The sequence below is a fragment of the Arachis ipaensis genome, chromosome B01, assembly GCF_000816755.2.
Source record: "Arachis ipaensis cultivar K30076 chromosome B01, Araip1.1, whole genome shotgun sequence".
In the NCBI taxonomy this organism is placed as follows: Eukaryota; Viridiplantae; Streptophyta; class Magnoliopsida; order Fabales; family Fabaceae; genus Arachis; species Arachis ipaensis.
In genome coordinates, this window is record NC_029785.2 from 15,044,012 (window position 1) to 15,062,947 (window position 18,936).

The window sequence follows — 18,936 nt, forward strand, 5'->3', positions numbered from 1 at the left end:
ATATTATTAAATAATTTAATAAATTTAACTAAATTATTATATAATAATTTTTAATTATCAATTTTACTTAAAAATAATTGTATGCGAGCCATCAACTTCTTTTGACTATGATCATCGCTTCGTTATTATTATAAAATGAAATGAGAATCACAGTGTATATTATGATACTATTATACTATGATCATCGCTTCGTTAAAATATATTATTCTATAATTCTTTGTATATAACACTTATGTAAACTTTCTTTTTCGTTCTTTATATTATGAAAATGAATTATATACCATGAAGACTCTCTTTAGTACTTAGTTTTCTAAACTTCCCTTAAAACACAAATCAACTGGAGGATTGTTTTAACTTTAACTTGTAGTGTATAATTTATAACTTCTTGAAGACGATTAATTAATATATAAAAGAGCTTAAGATACATAATAAATGATAATGTACATGGTACTTATATTTCCAACTTATACAATTTGTTAATTTTCTAACTTATCATGAATGTGAATGATATAGGCATGAACATTTTACTTCTTAATGGGTTTTAATTCCTTTTTAATATTGCATTTTACTTTTTTTTATCCACAACAAAATTTCTTTCTGCACATTTGCACAAAAAATAGTGACCCAAGTCCAAAATCCAGTCATAGTCACATACACAAAAAAAAAAAATAGAACCTGCCCAATAGCCCCAATTTCCCAAAAATAATTAGCACCTAATCATACTTATTAATTTTCCTAGACCGTGCAGTACATTTGGGTCACCATTTTTTGTGCCACTGTGCAGAAAGAAATTTTGTTGTGGATAAAAAGAAGTAAAATGTAGCATTAAAAAGGAATTAAAACCCATTAAGAATATTTTACTTCTTAATGTGATACAATTAAGTCGGAATTTATTTCAGCCTCCAATGTCCCAATTTTATCCTCTAAGATTATATATACTAGACCTACCTAGGGGAAAAAAAATCTTCGCAAAAACAAGATTTTCTCTATTTATAATCACCAATAACTTTCTTTTCAATTTTGAATAAATAATAAGTATACTTTTTTTTAGAGTGAAAACTCGTATATAATTATTTTTGTGTGAAGTTGATATTTATATATTATTAAATAATTTAATAAATTTAACTAAATTATTATATAATAATTTTTAATTATCAATTTTACTTAAAAATAATTGTATGCGAGCCATCAACTTCTTTTGACTATGATCATCGCTTCGTTATTATTATAAAATGAAATGAGAATCACAGTGCATATTATGATACTATTATACTATGATCATCGCTTCGTTAAAATATATTATTCTATAATTCTTTGTATACAACACTTATGTAAACTTTCTTTTTCGTTCTTTATATTATGAAAATGAATTATATACAATGAAAACTCTCTTTAGTATTTAGTTTCCTAAACTTCCCTTAAAACACAAATCAACTGGAGGATTGTTTTAACTTTAACTTGTAGTGTATAATTTATAACTTTTTGAAGACGATTAATTAATATATAAAAGAGATTAAGATACATAATAAATGATAATGTACATGGTACTTATATTTCCAACTTATACAATTTGTTAATTTTCTAACTTATCATGAATGTGAATGATATAGGCATGAACATTTTATTTCTTAATGGGTTTCAATTCTTTTTTAATGTTATATTTTAGTTTTTTTTATCCACAGCAAAATTTCTTTCTGCATATTTGCACAAAAAATGGTGACCTAAGCTCAAAATTCAGTTATGGTCACATACACAAAAAAAAAAATAGAACCTGCCCAATAGCCCCAACTTCCAAAAAATAATTAGCACCTAATCATATTTATTAATTTTCCTAGACCGTGCAGTACATCTGTAAAATATCTACTGCTCCCTGACATGATGTCCCATCAGCTTCTCTTGTGAACATGGGCAACAGAAACGTGTTCAATGAAGAAGGTCTCCACATAATATCTACAGGTGTGGATATTTAATACCATCCACACCATAGAACTCCCCATTGTATAATAGTTTGAATCCCTGGAGATATAATTGCTGAGTGCAACAGAAAGTGCAACAAAGAGAGCTTATTTTAAAATCTTAAAATTTCAGAGTTTGAAAAAGTTGAAACATAGTTATCAGAATTAAACCGGTAATCAACTCGGTCAGACTATTAGGTCACAAGATCATTGGTTCAACCGATTAGTTACAGGTTGAATCGGTTGACTAGGTTGTAATTAGTCTACCCTCTAGTTTTGAACAGCGAAAATTTCGTTGATGGAGAGGTATATCATGTATTTAGGAAGTGTATTTTTTATTTTATGTAAGTTAGTGTAAATAAGTATTTATTGTTGTGTGAATTTTAATCCTACAATGTATGATAAGTGGGTGGGTTACGAGCCGCGCAATAACACTGCGGAGATTAGACTTTGATCTTGGAGATAGATTCTGAACAACATCAGTATTTATCTGGTATGTGATAAGTGTTAACAAGAAAGTTAAATATGTTGTTAAGTCTCAGCATTTCTCTGGTATGTGATAAGTGTTAACAAGAAAGTTAAATATGTTGTTATGTCGAATGAATTTTTTAATTTAGAGATATTTAACAACATTTAATTTTTTAATAATTATGTAAAATTAAAAAATAATTAATTTAAGTGAGTAAATATAAAATAAAAAATTCAATTAAATATAAAAATTACTCATTAGAATAAAAATACGAAAGTGTAAGGAGATTTTAAATTTTGCATCAGAAAAAAGAGTTAATAAGATAAATGTGTTAATTAGAATATGTCAAATAAGTTATAATATATTTACAGAAATGCATCTAAATTGTTGAAAAGCAACTTAGCTTGGTGGTCACTAGGTTCTTTATACTGTAGTAGTGCCAGATTCGAACCCCAACCCCAGCAATAACACCAATTTTTTGAAGTTGGTATTTGCAGGCTGACCGGTGCGGTTTGGTCCACGGTTCATAGTCGATTTTGACCGGATTTTTTGGATTTTTCTGATTCATCTACTTGTACGGTTTGAATGCTAGCCCAACCAGTTAAGGATCCGGTACATCGGATTTTCGGTCGAACCGACCAGTTTGGTCCAAATTTGATAACTATGGGTTGAAGTTAACAATGTCATTATAAAAAATTTACCAATATAATTCTCCAAATAGACAACAATTTTCCTAATGAAAAACAAAACTTGCATAGGCTCGGGATACCAATACAAAAGGAACCTCTCCACCAATTTCTCGTCCAGATAAAATGGATAAATAGATTCACTAGATTATATTTTTACAAAAAGTTCCTTAAAACTTTTACTTATACAAGACAAAGAGAGCTCGCCCAGGGTAACTGCTAAGATTTATCCAAAGCCTTCTACGTACTCCCTTCGACTGAAACAGTGAAAAGAATACATTCAGAGATTGAGGAATCTCCAGAAAATCCATTAAGCATTCATAAACACGAAGGAAGTCCCACGAGTTTGGATGCAACTGCGACGGAACACAGTTCAGCTGTGTTAGTACTTTGCATTCAAAATTCGTAAATGGAACTTTAACACCTAGTTTCGAAAAAACACATACATAAAAAAAGAAGTACGACCAATCTCCCCTCATCTCGCAAACCTTGTCCTCAGCACTACGGGGAAGAAATTCTACACCTACCAACGAGTCAACCCTAACATAACTAGAAGGCGATAGTTCAGCAATTTTTTTCACACTATGATACAAAGAAGCACGTCACTTGACATCCGCGTGTACCCACACGTAGAGGTCATATTTTACTTTTACCACCTTATCCTTTTTCTCTTTTGCAATAGTAAAGAAGAAGAAGAAAGAGACAGACAACAGTAAAGGTAAAATGGAACCAACCTCTTGAAGTCATTTATCCTCAACTTGACATAGATAAGAGTAATTTGTCCAAAACGTATCTGGCCAATGTGTGAAGGGTAATATAAAACACTACGGTAGCATTTGTTTGCAAGACAGAGACTGAGAGACAGTGACTGAGAGACAGGAATTAAAAAAATTTTCAGTATTGTATTTGACATAGAAGTGTATAGGACTGAATTATGTCTCAGTATCCTGTTTGGTTTGAATTAAAACTAGAGACCGAAATGGTTAAATTTACAAAAATACCCTTAACTTCTATTTGCAACCCTAACCCCAAACCCAAATTCAAATTTTCAGAAATGTAATTTGGGGCCTTAACCCACTCCAGCCATAACCCACTCCAGACCTTTCTCGTATCCTCTTCCCAAATCCTCTGGAAATCCCCATCGCCGGCGGAAACGCTGAGGACTAGCGAACGACGACGTCATGTCTATCTCCAGCGGTTCACAACTGCGTCTTCAACCCTCTGATGGTCCTGTCGTTGCTGTGGATTGCGTGCTTCTGGGTCTGCGCCGCCACCATCTTCAAGCATCTCGTCTATGAATTTAGGTGTCTTCGTGATTTATGGGTGCTTTTCTCTTCCTGTGCCTTGTACTTTGTTTTTGTATTATTTTGTATGGTTTCTATGTTTACATTATTTCTGTTTCTTTTGTTCTATGTTTTTATGATTGTTCCTAAATTTGATTTACATTCTGAATAACATGTTTAGTGTTCAATGAATTAGCATTTGGTTGTTTTCAATTCTTTCTAATTTTTGCTGAAGAGAGATGCAGATTTTAATAAGCATTAAAATGAGGTATAAAAATTATTGATAACTTGGAGTATAAACATTCTTATCTGTAACAATCTCAAATAATAGTTTCTAATTTCATTATATTTCCAAGCTGAAAAATGCAGGAAGCTTGTTTCGGATAATGGAACATCCAAGAGTAGAAAGTTTAAGAGCTGCACATATTGAGAAAGCAAAAAAGAAGCAAATGAAATCTGCACTGACTGATGCAAAGTCACAGGGCATGGCACAGTCATTAGCAGAGAAGCATGCAGAGAAAGAAGGCTCGGCGTGTGATAGGTCCCATGATATATTCTGGATGGGACTTCTTTGAGGTAGTGTACTATGGTGGGAGTGATGCAGAGGGTGCAATTAGGGGAAGTGGCTCTTTGTTTGGTTCATATCTTGATGGCTTCTTTGGCGAACAAAGGCTAAGCAGACTTGGTTTTCTAGTGTGAAGCCAAATGGAAAGTTGGTTTGGTGGTAGAATTGGCCTAATGCTCTATGATACTGTGTAATTTCTCTTTTAAATTCTTGTCAAGGTTAGGATAGAAGATATAAGGGGAAAGATAAGTATGATAAGAATTTGTTAGCAATAAGATTTTATTTCTCAAGTCCTACTCCACTGATGATTATGTATTTAGCAATGTTGGTGTAATAAGAAATTATGAAGTGTTGGCGATAAAAATTTATGATGATGATGTGCTTTATTTCTCAAGTCCTATGCCACTGATTTTATTTATTAGCAATAAGAATTAATTAGCAGTGTAGTTCAAATTATTTGGCATTAGCCAATATATCATTTACTAAACCCATGACAACATTTTATTTAAAGTAAAATGTTCAATAATCCAATGTTCAGCAAACTAGCCAATCTAATTTTATTTATATAATTGCTTTTACAATATGTTCATATGTCTAATACAAATAAACAATCCAATACTCTTACTAGAATTTAAAAAACAACACTAGAACTTAATTCGTAATGTCTTTTGCTTCCTTTGCTTTCAATGACGCATAATGTTATTCATTGGCTTCCTTTCTTGTTAACATCATTAGCTTCCTTTGCTTTTTTAGAACTTCCACTGCTATAAGAATCACTTGTCAATCTTCTATTCTAGATGTCATTGTTAAATAGGTTGTTGTACCTGTGAAAGTAGTAAAAATTCAGAACAACATTAAAAAAATAATAATATAAATAGGTTTAGTATCAACTAGTTCAAATACAAGCTGTTTAATAGCTAACCACTTCTCCGTTAGTCCTATCACACACTTGATTATCAAAATTTGTTTAGTATACTATTGACCAACAAACCTCATGTAAGTAATGAGAAGAAATTAGAACTTCTATAATTGCATTAAGAATTAAAATGTGAAGTGGTTGAGACTTGAGACAAATAAATGTGCCGTGATTATCACCTAAGCCATATCAAACATAATTATATGAGAAATTGAAATGAGACTAACATGAAAAGCAGGTAAATTGATATAAATCAAGCAACTAAACCTGAACTACATTACAACACTTTTAACATTATATAAAACAGACATTCTACTCTGTTTTTTCAACAAAAGAACAAAATCTAAATTACATTACAACACTAGACAAAGAATTTCTTCAACTTTAGTGCTACTACTTCACACCATTAACAAAATAATGACAAACCAAGCAAAATAGTAACTTGTCTCGTTTCAAATTTTAATTTCCCCAATTCAAAGTAACCGAACAAAACAAAAGCTTAAGAGGTTCTGAGTACAAATACACCTTTCAAATACACACAAATTTGATTTAAACATTACACAAGTTGGTTCTTTTTGAAGTTGAGAGTAGCAGTGAACAAGAATTAGGGGGTACCACAAATCCTATTTGAAAGTGGTTAGTAACCCTTTCAAACCAATTGGTACTTTTGCTTCACTTGTATCACCTCACTATTCAAAGTTCAAACCACTCACTGCCACGGTTCACACGGCTTATACGTATAATTTCTGTGTTATTAATATTAATGGCTGCCATTTTCACAATTCTTATTCTCTCGTTGTTCTTTTCATAATGGATTATTCATAGTTCATAACACAGTATAAATCCAACAAATTTTACGCTAACCACATAACAAAATTAAGTTTTAAAAAATCCAATGCAAGTGAAAATAAAGCCCATGAGATATGACACCACAATTTACCTATTCCAAATCGTTTTGCTGGTTTGTTGATCTACAATCTTCGTTCAATTAAATTCTAACTCAGTTTTATAAAAAGCAATTATGAAAGTCAATGGTTAAATCCACAGATCAAATTGAATATCAGAAGAAGAGAAAAGTCCTATTGCTAGGTCACGAACAAATCCATAGATTAGGGCACGACCAAAAAAATGAAAGGAATCAGTAAATTAAACAAGTGAACAACATTTGGATAGAACAAACCTGGGTCACAGTAGCTAGGATGACGATTTGGTGCTTGACGTCGAAAGCAACAAGGGAGAGGCAGCAGCTTCGTTCTTCAATTGTCCTATAAAGGAGAAAACGAGGAGATAAGAACTTGGGGACTATGAAGATGAACTTGAAAACGGAAACTCACTTACCTTGCGGTGGCTAGACCAGCGGAGATGAGGTGGCTATTCTTGAAATGGTGCTTCAGAGGCTGAAGTGATGACTTTGAAGAAGAATGAGAAGATGGAGTCACGAGGGTTAACAATGAAGCCCTGATTTACATTAGGACTAATGTTGGAATTATTGAATTAGAATGAGGGTAATTTAGGTACAATTTATAATTAAAATTTATGTCTCCATCTTTAAAATTATCTGTCTCCAGTGTCCCTACTTTTTGGAGGTACTAAAATACTGAAAATTTGAAGACAAAGGCAGAAATTTAAGTACTAGTCTCTAGCTTAACAAACATAATACTAAGTCTCTGTCTTCCAGTCTCTGCAAACAAACGCTACCTACGAGCCCATTACACTCAATCCATGCCCCCTACAATTTCCAACCGTTAGATCAAGAGAACCGTTCACCTACTCCAAAGATGAGCGAACGGCTCTGATTTCGCCTAGTTTAGACCGCATGGAAAGAAATCCATTAATGACATAAAAATGATGTAAACGATTGAAATAAATCCATTAAAAGAAGCCCCAAGGCTTGGAAGACGTTAAACCGATCGTGCGTTGAGCTTGGGGGCTGCTAACCTTACACCACTCCAAGATATAAATGTCATAAAAGCTCAACTTGCTCTCAACAACTGCAAGTCAAATTTGGGGGCTATGATTTATACCCGAACAACTCGGTCAGTGACACTGTATCTCGAAACCCAAAATTCAAATATTAAAAACATCTTGATAAAAACGGTTACTAAACACCCCTATAGCACCCGCATATATCTCGGAACACATAAAATCAGTTCGGTTGACTACTCAAACAGAATACGAACAAGTTAGAAAACCAGTACAATTCGAAGTCTACCGAACAACAATAAATAGGAATCATCACAGCTATAGGTAGGGTGTTCATGGTTTCGTTAATCCAAAAACCAAACCAGTTTTTTGGTTAACTAAAAATATAGTCTTGGTTAATTAGCCAAATTGGTTGTACATGATTAAATCGGTTATTAACCGGATAGTAAAATTTAAAACCGATTTTTAAAATAAAAACAGTTTTTATATTAAAAAATTGGTTTTTACACTAAAAACTGGTTTTATACTAAAAAATCGAGTTTTCACTAAAAAACTGATTTTTAAAAAGATTTTGAAATAATTAAAAGAAATTTTGAAAATTTGGTAATTGATTTTCGAAAACTAAGATTGGGAAAGAAATTAAGTGATTTTTGAAAAAGATTTTGAAATTAGAAATAAAAAAGATATGATTGAAACTTAATTTTGAAAAAGATGTGATTGAAAAGATATGATTGAGAAGATATGATTGACAATCAAATTTAAAAGAGAAAGTTTTAAAATTAAAGTTGATTACTTTACTAACAAGAAATTAAAAGATATGATTCTAGAATTTAAAATTTGATCCTTTCTTAATAGGCAAGTAACAACTTGAAAATTTTGAATTAAATCACTAATTGTAGCAAGGATTTTCGAAAATAATAATAATAAAAAATGGAAAGAAATTGATTTTGAAAAGATATGATTGAAAAGATATGATTTGAAAAAGATTTGATTTTGAAAAATTATGAATATTTGAAAAAGATTTGAATTAAAACAAAATCTTCCCTCTAGTGTCCTTCTGGCGTTAAACGCCCAGAATGGCATCCATTCTGGCGTTTAACACCCAAAATGCTACCTTTTTGGGCGTTTAATGCCCAGCCAGGTACCCTGGCTGGCGTTTAAACGCCAGTTTTCCCTCTTCACTGGGCGTTTTGAACGCCCAGCTTTTTCTGTGTAATTCCTCTACTGAGTGTTCTGAATCTTCAATTCTCTGTGTTATTGACTTGAAAAGACATAATTTAAATTTTCTTTTTGAATTTTTAATGATGAGAAACAATAATAAAAAGAATGCAACTAAGATCAAATAAACAATGCATGCAAGACACCAAACTTAAAAGTTTGTATACTAAGGGCTATAACAATTTGGAAATGCATGTAAGAAACAACAAAAGACACAAAATAAGAGAGATTAAAGATCAGAGCACTGAAATCATCAAGAACAACTTGAAGATTAATGAAGAACATAATACATATATTCGAAAAAATGCAAGAAGAATAATAGACATGCAATTGACACCAGACTTAAAAATTGACACTAGACTCAAACAAGAAATATAAAATATTTTTTATTTTTATGATTTTATAAGATTTTTTTTGTTTTTTTCGAAAATTATTTTGGGAAAAACGAAAAAGAAGAAAATTTTTTTTGTATTATTTTCGAAAATAAGAAATAAAAAGCTTAAAAATAAAATAAAATTACCTAATCTGAGCAACAAGATGAACCGTCAGTTGTCCAAACTCGAACAATCCCCGGCAACGGCGCCAAAAACTTGGTGCACGAAATTGTGATCATCAACAATGGCGCCAAAGACTTGGAGCTCTCAAACGTGAATCACACTTTGTCACAATTCCGCACAACTAACCAGCAAGTGCACTGGGTCGTCCAAGTAATAAACCTTACGTGAGTAAGGGTCGATTCCATGGAGACTGTCGGCTTGAAGTAAGCTATGGTCATCTTGTAAATCTCAGTCAGGCAGATTCAAATGGTTATGGAGAATTGATAATTATAAAATAGAATAAAGATAGAGATACTTATGTAATTCATTGGTAGGAATTTCAGATAAGCGTATGAAGATGCTTTGTTCCTTCTGAACCTCTGCTTTCCTATTGCCTTCTTCCAACCATTCATACTCCTTTCCATGGCAAGCTTTATGTTGGGCATCACCGTTGTCAATGGCTACTTCCCGTCCTCTCAGTGAAAATATTCCAAATGCGCTGTCATCGCACGGCTAATCATCTGTCGGTTCTCGATCATGTTGGAATAAGATCCATTGATCCTTTTGCGTCTGTCACACGCCCAATAATCGCGAGTTTGAAGCTCGTCACAGTCATCCCTTCCCAGATCCTACTTGGAATACCACAGACAAGGTTTAGACTTTCCGGATCTCAAGAATGACTGCCAATAATTCTAGCCTATACCACGAAGGTTCCAATCTTAGATTAGAAACCCAAGAGATACGTATTCAAGCGATTGCTAGTAGGACAGAGGTGGTTGTCATGCACATGTTCATAGGTGAGAATGATGATGAGTGTCACGGATCATCACATTCATCAAGTTGAAGAACGAATGAATATCTTAGAGAAGAAGCAGGCGTGAATTGAATAGAAGAACAATAGTAATTGTATTAATTCATGAAGAACAGCAGAGCTCCACACCTTAATCTATGATGTGTAGAAACTCCACCATTGAGAATACATAAGAACAAAAGGTCTAGGCATGGCCGTGAGGCCAGCCCCCAAATGTGAAAAGGTCTATGAAAGTATGAGCAAAAGATGAAAATACAATAGCAAAAGGTCCTATTTATAGAGAACTAGTAGCCTAGGGTTTACAGAAATGAGTAATTGATGCAGAAATCCACTTCCGGGCCCACTGGTGTGTGCTTGGAACGCCAGTTTGGGCCATCAAATCTTGGGCAAAGTATGGACTATTATATATTGCTGGAAAACCCAGGATGTCTACTTTCCAACGCAATTGAGAGCGCGCCAATTGGGCTTCTGTAGCTCCAGAAAATCCATTTCGAGTGCGGGGAGGTCAGAATCCAACAACATCTGCAGTATTTTTTCAGCCTCTGAATCAGATTTTTGCTCAGGTCCCTCAATTTCAACCAGAAAATACCTGAAATCACATAAAAACACACAAACTCATAGTAAAGTCCAGAAATGTGATTTTTAAATAAAAACTAATAAAAATATAATAAAAACTAACTAAAATATACTAAAAACATACTAAAAATAATGCCAAAAAGCGTATAAATTATCCGCTCATCACACGCGTGCGCATCGATGCTCGCTGGTTGTCTCCTTTATTTCTTATGCTCCTTCCATTTTTTGCAAGCTTCCTCTCCATCCTCTAAGCCATTCTTGCCCTATAATACATGAAACACTGAACACACAGATCACGGCATCGAATGGTATAAAGGGGGAATTAAAATACACAAATTAAAGACTCTAGGAAGCAAGATTTCAACCGTAGAATAACACTAGGAAGGAATTGTAAAATCATGCAATTCATATGAATAAGTGGGTAAGAACTTGACAAAAACCACTCTAATGAGCACAAGATAAACCATAAAATAGTGGTTTATCAACCTCCCCATACTTAAACATTAGCATGTCCTCATGCTTAGCTCAAGGAGATAAAATAAATGAGTACGGAAAAGTAAGACTCATGAAATGCAATGCAACCTATGTATGAATGCAACTAAATGAAAAAATACTTCTACCTACTTGGTTAAAAGTAAACAAATCTTCCAAGAACAGACATGAACTGGATTTCACTAATTCAAATCATAAAATAAAGTACAAGTAAACTTGCAGAAAAAGATAACTCATGAAAGCCGGGAACAAAGAATCGAGCGTCGAACCCTCACAGGAAGTGTATATACTCTAATCACTCAAGTGTTTAAGGTTCGATTCTCTCAATTCTCTACTAACCTTGCTTTCTAAGACTTGCTCTTCTTCTACCAATCAACAAAAAATTAATGCACAAATACACATATCAAGAGGTCTTTTAAGGGTTGTAATGGAGTTAAGGTCAAGGTAGGATTGTATTTGGCCAATTGGACTAAAATCTGAATCCTTAATTAACCTAAACTTCTCACCTAACTTTAGACAATCCATGTAATCATGATACAACATCTAACTATCCATTAACCATGTTTTCCACATATTCATGCATCCTAATTCGAGTACAGTACATATGCATTGCTTTCGCAATTTACTTTGGGGCATTTTGTCCCCTTTATTATTTGCTCTTTTTTCTTTTCTTTTTCTCCTTTATTTTTTTTCTTTTTTCTTTTTCTTTTATTTTATTTTATTTTATTTTTTTAATTTTCTCAATGCATATGATTAAATTATTGAATGTATGAATATGTCCTAAATATTTCTTTCACATTTTCATAAAAATATACAACACCCAATTCTTAAACCAAACGTTTCCAAACCCACTTTTTCCCACACTTAATTCATGAGCACTCTCACTAGTCTAAGCTAACCAAGGATTCAAATTAAGGACATTATTGTTTTCCGCTTAGAGTTAGTGATGAGCTAAAGTAAAGAACAAAGGGGTATAATAGGCTCAACATTAGTTTGCAAAGGATAATGAAAGGGTAAGGCCATATGGGTATGTAAGCTCAGTGAAACAAGGCCTCAATCATATAAGTGCATGCATACATCAAATAATGGAAATATAGAATTAAGCAAGACAAAGATCACAATTTTAGAGAGAACAACACACACCAAAATAAAATTTTGGTTGATAAAATGCAACCAATCAAATAGGCTCAAAATCTCACTGGTTTTGTGTGTTCGAGCTCTAAACCATGTTCCAAAATAAAATTTCTTCAAACAAGTTTAACAAAAAATTTTAATCAAATTAGTGAAATACTCTAAAAAGGGTCTTGAAAAAGAAACTCGTTACTTTAACCAAGCAGTGGTAATATATGCACAAAACCAAACAAACATGCAATCAAATATGCAAATGCAAGAATTAAATTAACATAGAAAATTAAACATTAGTGTTAAGAAGGAAATAACTAACCCATGGAAGTCGGTATTGACCTCCCCACACTTAAAGATTGCACCGTCCTCGGTGCATGCTGAGATGTGCAAGTGGGCGGGCTGTTACAACTGATGCTTTTCTCCAAAGAATGTACAGATTGACTTGTTGATCGTCCCATATAGAAGTTCTTCCTTTCCCTTCTTCGGTGGCCATCCTGAAAGAAGAAGAAAAAGAAGAAAAGTGACCCAAGAACAAAGATATAAAACAAATAAAATATACTTGGGTTAATGCCAAATAATAATATTCTCAACTATATGGTAGCTACAACATATAAGTGAGAAAATAATAGAAATACATGGCATATCAACAGTGAATGAATTGCAACAATAAGGGAGAGAGAGTAGGTCATGAAAGATAATATAAGTTCAAATCAATGCAAAAGGAATACAAGTGTCATAAAAGAGTAGCATTGACCTATAAATAATATTACCCAATAATGGAAACAAGTCACGAAGCACCAAAAGAAAGCAATAGAAATGCAACAGTGGAATAAGAACATTCAACACCAATAGAAAAATAATAAATATAGAAAAGAAAATAAAAACATGCATACAGTTAAAATGTAATGAACGAAAATATGCAAATAAATTAGGTAAAATAGAATGAAAGAGAATAAGGAGGAGAAGTCAAAGAATTGAAGAAGAAAGAAGTAAGAAAGGAAGGAGAAAGAATAAGAAGGGAGAGAAGATAGAAGAAAAGAAATTAGGATTGGGAAAGAAAAGATAAGTAAAGTGGGCGTTGCAGGGTTCTGGTGATGCGGCGCTGTCGACGCGTACGCATGACTGACGCGTACGCGTGGGGCGCGCAATTGAGAAGGCGACGCGAGAGCGTCGCGCACGCGTACGCGTGACCGTGTTTGTGCTACTCGCGCGAAGCCAGCCTCGCGCATACACAACTCTCTGTTCACTCAATGTTGTGGCCCAATTTTGCATATGACGTGTGCGCGTCAGGCACGCGCACGCGTGATCGCTCAGAAACTAAAAACGATGCGCATGCATTAGGGACGCGTACGCATGGGTGATTTTGTGCCTCTAGCACAGTGCCAGTACCAGGCCATCACAACTTTCGGCCAATATACCTTTTACGTCGATTTTTCAGGGCCACGCGTACGCGTCATTGACGCGCACGCGTGGAGGGCTAATTTTGTAAGCGACGCGTATGCGTCAGGGACGCGTACGCGTGGGCCTGTTTGTGCTTAAGGCACGCCTCCAGCCACGCTCCCGCGTAACTTTCTGTTTCATTCTTCTTTGTTTCACATGCACACATGACGTATACGCATCAGCGACACTTGCGCGTCATGTGCTTTTTTTATATGCAAAATGTAGAATGCAGGATGCAGATGCTGATGCAGACATTATGGATGAACACTAAGAAAAATAGAATAAAATAAAACTAAGACTGAAAAAGAGCAATCATACCATGGTGGGTTGTCTCCCACCTAGCACTTTTGGTTTAAGTCCTTAAGTTGGACATCTGGTGAGCTCCTTGTTATGGTGGCTTGTGCTTGAACTCATCCAGGAATCCCCACCAATGTTTGTACTTCCAATAGCCTCCGGGGTCCCAAACTAGGCACATAAAGCCTTCAAGCAAGTTAAAGTAAGTGACAAGGCCCCAAGAGTATTGATTGTTGGAATGAATTCTGGGGTCCCAAACCTTGCTTTTGCAGCTGTCTTCTTGTTGATCATCATTTTTCCACTTGGGTGGTGAGCAATCAGAATTCTCACTGAGACATCCAAACAACTTTCTAGATCCATTCAATTGAGAATTGTACCAACCCTTATACTTCAATTTGGAGCATGCAACCATATTGAACCTTGCATGACAATTTCTACCGTGAACCATCTCCCTCTTACTCTTATAGCCACAAAGAGCTCTAAGTTGCCCATCTGTCTCAAGCAAAGCATATTCAAGTGATCTTGCAAGCTCCACTCTTGGGGCCACAAAGAGCTCTTAGAGATGAAAGATTTACCCACTTGAATGAAGAAATGGATGGTGATGGCTTTGGGAGAGGTGTTTCTAATGATCTTGTAAGCTCCACTCCCTTGTGCTCTTCTTTGAATTCTTCCACCTCCTTGTAAGCTTCTTCAGTTTCAACCTCTTCCTCTTGGTAGCTTTCTTCCAATTCAAACTCTTCTTCATGGCTTACCAAGGGCATGAGAAATTGTGCTTCTTCTTCTTTAATCTCCATCTCTTGATCAACCTTTGTAAAGTCTTCAACCTTGATATGTCTTGGAGGTTGTACACCCTCCTCAACATCAACATCAAACACCTTGGAAGAAGGCTCTATGACTGGACTTTCCCATGGAGATTCTGCATCTCCAAAGTCTGCAACCGCTTCTTCCTCTTCAATAATTTCTGCTTTGTCCAGTTGTTTTAGTATGAAATCGTACTCCTCCTTGATGATTTTCTTTCCGTGACAACTCCCTTCAACTACTCCTTCATTTTCAAGGGTCTCTCCTATCTCCACATTTTGGGCCTCCTCTTGCTCTAAGACAAAATCAGACTCTTCCTTGATATCTTCCTTCACTAATTCTTCAACCACTCCTTCGACTTCAAGGGTCCTTACTACCTCCACTTGTAGGGCCTCTTCTAGCTTCTTATGAAGTATGAATTCGCGAAGACGATCCTTTCTCTCTTATTCCATGTCAATAGCATAACTGGGATCATCTTGCTCTTGGATTGATGGATGTGGGTGCTCTTTCATGGAGGGTGGTGATGGAATGGGAAGATCATTATGTGGTTGAAAAGGAAGCGCACTAGAGTTTGAGGGTTGAATATTGGAGGTGGAGGGTTGGTTCATGTGGGATATAAGATTTTGGAGTGTAGAGGTGAGACCAATGATGTTAGAGATGAGTGTGTTGTTATCCAATGGGGGTTGGGGTGGATAGGAGGGTTCAATTGTTGGGAGAAAAGGTTCATAATATGGAGGTGTGATGGTGGCAGAAATTGACCAGTTAAGAAATTAATAAACGAAATGTGTTGCAAGTACAGTTCTCAACCAGCTAAGATCCGCCTTTTCAATTTAAAAGGGGTTGTCACAAAAAATTAGAATAAAAAAATACTGGGAGTATGAGTCCCAGGTCGTCTCCCAACGAGTTGCAGGAAAGNATAAAACTAAGAATTGTTATTAATATAAAAAGCCTTGACTGGGGAGTTGATTAATTGGAAGTTCTGTCCTTGTTGGAATATTCTCAAGTGTAAGGTAAAGCGGTTGTTGTTTCACTTAGTTAACCCTTACTGAGTAAAGGAAAGTCAAGTGATTGAACTGATTCTTATCCGCAGATTCTAGTCCTTTCCCTTGGGAAGGTCTAGCGTTAGTAGATATAGAATCAGCCAACAATGTTCAATTTAACTAAGCATTTGAGCATTCCAACTCAAGTGTATCCTCTTAATCAACCCCATGTCAAGTAGAAAATCTACTCCATTGACATGGAATTAATATTCATAAAAATATAAGAGGACATAATTAAATAAAATAAAATAAAATAAAATAGAGATTTAAAATTAATTAAAAGTAAAAGTAACTCTATTAATAAATTCAAAATGCAACATACTTATTTGAATGGGGTCAATGATTAACTAAAAAGAGTAAAGGAATAAGGAAACAAACTAAAGTAGTGTCTTCACGGAGGTAATGACTCTTCAGCATCCAAAATCTAAAGCGAAAGCATAAACTACTAATGTAAAGCTGATCTAGATTCAGATCTAAAACTAAAAGTAATCCTAATATTAATCTATCTGAATGTGTGTGGATGCCAGTTGAGTCTCTGCATGTTCCCTAGCTTTAGTTTGTGTTTCTGGGCCAAAAACTGGGTCAAAATGCGGCCCAAAATCGTCCCAGCGTATTCTGTTATTTTTGCAGATCGCGCAGGTCACACGTACGCATCGTCCACGCATTCGCGTCATTCAGCGATTTTCCTTGTCACGCGTTCACGTCGTCCACGCATTCGCATCATTCGTACAGACTTCAATCCACGCGTTTGTGTCAGGCACGCATTCGCGTCGCTGTGATTTCTTCATTTTGCGCGCTCGCGTGAGCCATGCGCTCGCGTCAGTGTTCGCTGGTCATCTCCTTAGTTTCTTGTGTTCTTTCCATTTTTGCAAGCTTCCTCTCTATTCTCTAAGCCATTTCTGCCCTATGAAGCCTGAAACACTTAACACATGGATCACGGCATCGAATGGTATAAAGGAGAATTAAAATACATAATTAAAAGATCTCTAGGAAGCAAGTTTTCAACCATGGAACAATTTTGGGAAGGAATTGTAATATCATGCTAATCATATGAATAAGTGGGTGAAGACTTGATAAAACTACTCAATTAAACACAATATAAATCATAAAATAATGGTTTATCAACCTCCCCACACTTAAACATTAGCATGTCCTCTTGCTTAGCTTAAGGAGATAAAGTAAATGAGTAGGGAAATGCAAAACTCATGCAATGCAATGCAACCTATATATATATGAATGCAACTATATGATTCTTGTCTACTTGGTTAAAAGTAAATAAGCTCTTCAAGACAAACATAGATCAGATTCTACTAATTCATATTATATAGTAAAAACAAGTAACATTGTAGGAAGTCAGCTTATTAAAGTAAGAAACATAGAATTAAGCACTGAACCCTCACTGATGGTGTATGTGCACTCTAGTCTCTCAAATGTATAGGGTAATCACTCTTTCCTTCTCTAATCATGCTTTCTAAGCCTTGTTCTTCACCTAACCAATCAACAATATTTAATGTATTAATGCAAAACATCATGAGGTCTTTTTAAGGTTGTAATGGGGCTAAGGTAAGGGTAAGGGTATACGTATGGCTAAGTGAGCTATAAATTGAATCTTTGACTAACCTAAGCTTTCACCTAACATACACATACTCTATTTAGTTCTAATTCATGCCTAGCTACCCCGAATTCTCACTTTCGCGTTACATACTCATGTATTAACTTTTCCTTTTAACTTGTATCACATATGCATTGATTTCTTTATTAACTTAACTTAGCATTGTGGTAATTTTGTCCCCTTATTTATTTACTTAATTATTACTATTATTTTTGGATTTTTTTTAAAAGTAAAAGTATAAACATAAACATAACATTATCAATGCACATAGATTTTCAATTTCTCTAGTTTCACATGAGTAGGTACCCAAATTCCCATTATTTTATCATGACACATTCCCTTATTAACCCATGTTCCCATAATTTTCCCATACTTAATTAACACACAATCTCTATCTTAAGCTAACCAAAGATTCAATTTGGGATAATTAATTATTTTTCTGCTTAAGGCTAGTGATGTGGTAAAATATAGAACAAATGGGATTTAAAAGGCTCAAAGTGACTGACAAGGGTGATTTAAAGGGTAGGCTTATTTGGGATAAGTGAGTTAAAACAATTAATGGCCTCAATCATATGCATGCATATAAATAAATTAAATATTAGATATATAGGATGAAACAAAATAAAGATTACAATCATAGAGAAGTAAACACACAAGAGTAAAATATTTATGATTAAATAGTGTAACCATGTCATTAGACTTAAAATCTCACGGGTTGTGTGTTCTTAGATTTTTAAACTATGTTTCAATTACAACTTCAAACAAATTTAACACAAAAGATTTTTTTATTTAAATTAGTGAAATTTTTCAAAAAATAGGGTCTTAAAAGAAACTTATTATTTTTTAACCAAATAGAATATGCATGCAATTAATTATTACTATGAAATCTATCCTATTCTACACAAAAGAAAAATTAACTAATTATCCTAATTTATTGGTGTTTAAGGAAAAGAGATTACCTCTGGAAGTCAGGTACTGACCGACCTCCCCACACTTAAGGCTTTGCACCGTCCTCGGTGCCATCTGTCAGGAACAAAGGGGGTCTGGTAGCAGTATCTCCATCATCGGGACCGTCATGGCTCCCTGTGCTGGTAAATAAAGTGGAGTTCAGAGTGTCTGGGTCTTCTCTAGGTGGTTGGGTACCAACAAGTAGATCCTTGAGATATGTAAATCTGCGCTTGTTACGACGCTTACGAC

At 34.6% G+C, this 18,936-nt stretch overlaps 1 protein-coding gene and 1 long non-coding RNA gene across 3 annotated transcripts; one reads left to right on the top strand and one right to left on the bottom strand.

Annotated features, from left to right (window-relative positions):
* On the top strand, positions 3,989-5,352 carry LOC107616783. Of its 2 annotated transcripts, none has more exons than XR_002358766.1 (2): positions 3,989-4,433; positions 4,763-5,352. XR_002358766.1 is itself a non-coding variant. In XM_016318708.2 (2 exons), the coding sequence occupies exons 1-2, from the start codon at positions 4,335-4,337 to the stop codon at positions 4,966-4,968; spliced, it is 318 nt and encodes a 105-aa protein (XP_016174194.1). In that variant the 5' UTR covers positions 3,993-4,334; the 3' UTR covers positions 4,969-5,352. The 2 variants fall into 2 exon arrangements, 1 of the variants encoding a protein (XP_016174194.1); XM_016318708.2 differs by having other exon boundaries at positions 3,993-4,433; positions 4,750-5,352.
* Positions 5,492-7,367, bottom strand: LOC107616794. The gene is made up of 3 exons (XR_001614646.2): positions 7,213-7,367; positions 7,055-7,139; positions 5,492-5,782 (listed from the first exon to the last, which is right to left on the bottom strand). It is a non-coding gene; the product is annotated as an uncharacterized LOC107616794 (long non-coding RNA).

Coding starts and splice junctions, on each gene's coding strand:
- LOC107616783 (XM_016318708.2), top strand. CDS start 4,335: ATGGTCCTGTCGTTGCTGTGGATTGCGTGCTTCTGGGTCTGCGCCGCC. Junction 4,434..4,749: donor GGTGTCTTCGTGATTTATGG/GTGCTTTTCTCT, acceptor TATATTTCCAAG/CTGAAAAATGCAGGAAGCTT.